Source organism: Nestor notabilis, unplaced genomic scaffold (genome assembly GCF_000696875.1).
Source record: "Nestor notabilis isolate BGI_N333 unplaced genomic scaffold, ASM69687v1 scaffold26452, whole genome shotgun sequence".
NCBI classification, from domain to species: Eukaryota; Metazoa; Chordata; class Aves; order Psittaciformes; family Psittacidae; genus Nestor; species Nestor notabilis.
In genome coordinates, this window is record NW_009919205.1 from 35,605 (window position 1) to 41,604 (window position 6,000).

Here is a 6,000-nt window from a genome sequence, read left to right on the forward strand (position 1 = left end):
TGATTAAGTTTGTTGTTTTGCATCTCTGGGTCAAGTATATTTTTCTCTGGACTAATTTGGAGTAGAGAGTTCTGGGGTTTCCACAGATTATCAACAGACTCTTCCCACACACAACCAAGGCTGTCTGCAAAGTGATCCTTAACAAACAAGGAGACAGGAGTCCCTGACAGACTCGAAAGTACAGATATCAACATAGTTTACGACAGTATTTCTTGATCACCACGTGCTGGATCAGCCTTAAGGAAAAGCACTATGCAATTAAAGTATACTTCCTCCCTCAGGGGAACACTGCAGTATCCTGAAGGTCTTAATGCCCATGAATATTGTGTTGTATACAATATGTCAGGTAACCAAGATGAAGAGATGACTCTTCTACTTTCTTTTGTTGATGAGTCCTCCCCATTCAAGTAATTCTCCTGCACTACCATGATGTGCTGAAATCAACATGCAAAGTGGATCCACATGTAGATGTGGCACTCGGGGACACGGTTTCAGTGCTAGGTTAATGGTTAGCCTTGATAATCTTAAAGGTGTTTTCCAACCTAAATGATTCTGATTCCTTGATCTGCCTCAATTCAACCTGCAAAGCCCCTATAAGTGATTTTATATGGGAGCAGGGGGGGTTGATGGACCAGTGCAAAACAGCAAACAGCACAGACCAGGCTCTGACCCACAAGTCTTAAAGAAAGTACCTGAACAACCCTAAGAATTAAATCGATGGTGTAAGTCCACAAGCTTTTTACACTTAGCTCTGTAGTAGCTGCTCTAATGCTTTTTATATCCTTTTCCATAAAGCAGTTTTATTCCAGTCTAGCACCTGTGAATATAATGCTACAGTAACAGATTTCTAGCACTGAACAACTCAGAGAAAAAGTAAACAAAGTTTCAGGCTCCTGGGGGATTATGATAGATAAATAAGGCAATGATAATTCATAGGACTCTGAAAAAATCTTGAGTTTCTTTAAAACCAATAGTGGACAACAAATGAAATAAAAGATGCAAAGCTGAAGTCACCAAACACTGGGGCTGGTGTCGGATAAAACTAGTCCTGCAGCCCAGGGTCTAAGCGACACTCCAAGGCACATCATGACAAGTGTAAGCAATGGGACAGTGGAAAGTGAAGTATATGATAAATGGCTGCTGGAGGGCAGGAGAAATAGGCCCCTGTTGGGTTGCCCAAGAGCCCAAACTGACACCCCATGAACAGATGAATTTTTTCAGACTGCATTATCACTTGCCTTGTGTTCCTAATTTTGTAGTTCATTGAGATATTCTGGAATATACCCAAGAATATCCCATAATCTTCAAATTTCAGGTATGTAATGCTATTTGATGAACAAACTGCTCCAAATTTACTTATGTTGTTATTATTCACCATGGAGATATTTCCAGTGGCTAGTTCTCCCCATCTGTAGCTATTCGTCAAGGTGACACACGAAGTGTTGAAATGGCAGATCTTGTTAGAACACTAATATTATTAAGACAGAAGTTAATAATTCTGCAAGTTAACTTTATGACCAATTAATCATACAATCTGATGAGTGCTGGAGGCATTCTATTCCAGATGCTTGTCCTAATTTACCTGCACTAAAGCACACCTCAGCAAGATAGCTTTGTTGTGGAAATATAAAATAATAAAATGGGGAGCTAAAAGAAACTCTCTTTTGAACTACCAAGAATTCAAGTTATGAAATAAAAATCTTTCACATTTAGCTCGTGTTATGCAATGCAGTGTCACTCTTACCTCCATGGGAAATGCCTTAAAATTAACTGTGTGTTCAGAACCACGCTGATTTTCTCTCCCCCAGTGAAATCGAACATCGTGCAGTTCAAACTCATGTCCTCGAGGTAATGGTCCCCCTATTAACACTGGGAAAGAAGACAAATGGTAAGGAACTTGGCTTTCAAAGCAGAGAAGCCACTGAATATATTCTCCAAATACAATGGGGAAATTGCTGCAAGCTTCTTTATTATCAGAGGTACTAGGGAGGGGAAGAGTAAAGTTGACAGACTTGACAGCTTCACTTTTGAAGTACTGTGCCAGTACAGAACCTGAATTCAGGCAGTTGCAACCAACAGTGTAATTGCTGTCATGCTGCACTCTTTGTTTTATGAGGTAGAACAGCTGTTCATAACACAAAATACAAAACATTGTACCTTTATCAGTCAGAAGAGTGAATATGTTTATTGCTCTTATCAAGACAGTACCTGTGTGCTCTAAACAGATGGCAGGGGTTCTAAACTGTATGAGTAACTACCTCCAACTTGTCCAAATACTTAATTTCCATCACCTGTATTTGCTATCAGTCACAGAAACTGGTAGAAAACTCTTGATTGCCAACATTTTGGCAGATAAAGGTGCTCAGTCATATACCACCTGTCAGGCTTCTGAGACACACACCACCTCCGTATCCAAACATAATCAAACCTACACACAGTAGCAACAACATACCTCATTTACTTAAAAACAGCGTCCAGGCAGCCATGGTTTGGTTTGGGTTGGTTTTTTTTACTTCCATTTTTTAAACATCAGGTATTTCTTAAAAAACATCTGCCCACAACTGCTACACATACACACAAAAAAAATTATATAGCAGCTTGATACTTCTGCATTAATAGAGACTACCACCATAAATAGTAAAAGCAAGCAAGTGTACCTTGTGAGGCCCAATTTACTCTGGGATTAATCAATGGAACCTTTTGCCCTGGCATTTCTGAATCCATTTCAGACCAAATATTATTCCACAAGCTGTAGGGAACTTCCCACTGAAATCACTGAATATTGGCTTCTAGTCAGGGGTTGATTTTACTTAAGGACATTCACAGTCTTCCCCAGAATCTATTAAATTACAGTTTACATTTCATAGACTTTGAATGAATCTTTTACAATCTCTGATAATTGATACAGATTAGTTAATTGCATAACCTACAGCTTTAGGGAATTAAAGTTCCATAATATAAAGTTCTTTTGAAGCTCAAACTAAATAGCTTTAGTTTAGGGCACAAGGCACAACATACTTCTAAAACATAATTTAGCAATCAAAACATACTGCAGCTGTACAAATGCAAAAACAAATGCACAAAACTATAAAAAAACTAAAAGAAAACTGATCGGTTACACCCTTCATAAGCAATTACATTCAAGAAACAAGTAAAATATTCCAATTAATCATCCTTTAATAATTCTTCATAACTAATCTAACAGCTACAAATGTAGTTACAGACCCAGATTAAACTTGCTATGTCTGTATTCTATTGGTACCTATATCCTACAGGGAAAATCTACAGATCTGCTGAACACTGAGGAAACAACAAACTGAGGTATTCAGGGAAATCTGAACAAATAAAAATAAACATGATACGCATTAGTGTTATTTCTCAGGACAATGGAGCTTTTTCTCTGTTGTAAAATACTGCTCTTAAAGACAGCGTAACTAGAATAAATGTTCTCTATATGATGCAGTTCTGAATCTCCAGGAGCTTCAAAGAGTTTATTTCTGAGGCTTAAGTTAGAACACTGATCCCACGATAAATACATTTCAATGCATGAAGCATGCTTATGTTTCCTCAAATCTTGATCCTTGTCAGTGCATGAAACATGTTTAAGTTGACTTCGCCTTTCAGCAATTTTTGATCCTTATTAGAAAACTATTCTGAAACCATCATCCACTGTGCAATCCACTGCTGCCTTAGGAGAAGTTTCTCTGTTAGTAGGATATTCTCTGAAGTATTTTTCAGTACACAATTCCATTACACAATTGGTCATGCTTCTTCCACCTAATGCATAACACATGTACGATGATGAAACTGGAGGCAGCCTGCAAAAACGTTTGCAATTAAATAATGAGAAGGATTTGGGAATTCCAGATGGACTGTGTGTCCTGAATTAAAGGATAAAATCAATCACCAGTAATGACAAATTGATTTTTAATATGTATCTTAATCAGTTTACTTTTCTCCACAAAGAAGTTTTTCGTTGACTGTTAGAATTACAATAGATGAGGATCTCTTGCACATTAATTGGACAGAGTTTCAAAAGCATTCAGTGTTCAACAGTTCCCATTAAAATAATCTGGCTAAATGGATTTGTCATCAGAGATCCCCTGTGAGGAAAAGAAGCTGCAGCAGTTTCCGCAATCCCTGAAAATTGGCGAGAATACTAGGTCAAACACAGCTTATTAACTCTTTTCTCTTCTTGGTAGGGATAACAAATGTCGTCTTCTCCCTCCCAGAAATGGAAAAATTATCCCCAGTTTACAAATGGAGAATGAGACATTATGGAATGTGGAATCTAAGGAAAAGCCAAAAATAAAACAAGATTTCCTAAATTGTAATTCCATACCTCAGTCATAAACTTTTATTCTATCTCACATTTTCTTCTCTTTGAGGACTCATGAGTCTGGCATCACACTGCATTCAAGTCTAAAAAGAAGTATTTTCTTCTTCTAAGTATCCAGTGGTTTTGCACCTGCATTTTGGTGTGTTGGCCACACTAAGCTACACACTGCCCTTGGTAAAGGTAGGGTTCAAGGAGCTGCACTGTGGCATGCAAGCGATCGTGTCGTTTGCAGTCATTCTCACTTCCTCCACAGGAGAATTCAAGAACCTTCCTGATCATGCAGACAGAACCTTACTCCCTGGGAAAAGAGCTCTGCTTCTGATGAAGGCAGTAAAACTAACTGGAAGAACTAAATTTCTGGTTTATTGCAAATCTGCAAAATTCTGTGCAAAGAAATGTTCTGTGTTACAAGAATACATGGGATTTATCATAGAAAGGAAAATGTAAAATAAAGCATCACCATCATTAAAATAACAAGCTCTTCCTTTTTAAAAAAATCATTGCAACACTGAACTGACTCCCTCACTCTCAGCACAGCTGTAGCTCCAAGGACTACTGGCATCTCCAAAGGAAACAGAAGTTCAAATGTCTCATGGTTTGACAATGTTCAGCTGTTTAAATGCCCTCAGAAGGCTGTTACTAGTTAAGATTGGTTAGAATAACTTGGATGCTCTTCCAAACACATGGTAACAACTACCACAGTGCTGGAAAGCACAATGGACTTTTTTTCTCCCTACTTTCTTGACAGCTGTCTCCTTCACACCGAATAGTTTACCCAGATGAAAGGTCTGAATGAAACACTGCAATTTGACTTAAGCTCGAATTGTTTATTATTTGCTTCTGATTCTTATTCAATGAATGGCGCAAAAAAAACCTTTAAGAAATGAGGACTCCTTTGCTACCTGCTCTTCAGCAGTATTGTAAGCATGTATAACTGGAGTATCTAGCTTAAGCTACCCAGTTCTGTTCCCACTCACATCAATGGAAAAAGTTCTTTTAACTTGTGGGTCTTTGGACCAAGGCCATGCTGTACAGTAGTTTGGTATCATACTCTCTTAGCAATCGTCTGGACTGCTTCTGAATGCAGAGAGCTGTTGATGCCAGTGCATTAGATGACACCACCACAAGAGGAAATTCCAGGCATGCTCTGAAGCAGTCTGACTGACCATCATCCAGAGTTTGGTGCTGAAACTTGCATCTCCCATTGCAAAGCTTGCTCCTTTTCCTACTGAAGTCAACGGCAACACTCGTACCGGTGCAGCCCACGCCAATAGCGCTGCTGGGAGCACTTGCTGTTCCCATGCTCCAGGACACATGCACACCCAGTCTCAAGGTAACACAGGCTTTAGGGGGAAAGCAAAGGCCGTGTTTCGCCATACCTGATTTTGACTTCAGGGCGATCTGAATGGAATGCCCATCGTTGATCACTTCGCAGTCACGACACACTACGTAGTTCGGTGACAAACGCACTTCCAGGAGCGAGGGGTCGTATTTAGCTTCTCTCGAGTTCAGGTTAATAGGCGACTGGTACTCCCCGTTAGCATCGGGAAAAATCAGCCCCCACTCCACGCCTGCGGCACAAGGGAAGGCTGTTACGGGGACACCCGGCGGCTTTCCGGGACAGACTGACCCTTCAGCCCCCCACCGCCCGCCCCGCTGCT

At 39.8% G+C, this 6,000-nt stretch overlaps 1 protein-coding gene across 1 annotated transcript in view; it reads right to left on the bottom strand.

Annotated features, from left to right (window-relative positions):
* CA8 (carbonic anhydrase VIII) overlaps positions 1-5,910 on the bottom strand; it is a gene marked incomplete at its 5' end in the record, with an annotated part of 35,922 nt that extends 30,012 nt beyond the window's left edge. Inside the window, 2 exons of the mRNA XM_010010131.1 lie at positions 1,745-1,869; positions 5,719-5,910. Of these exons, the coding sequence (XP_010008433.1) occupies positions 1,745-1,869; positions 5,719-5,910 (317 nt within the window). The remainder of the gene's footprint in view (positions 1-1,744; positions 1,870-5,718) is intronic.
* Between the last annotated feature and the right edge of the window lie 90 nt (positions 5,911-6,000).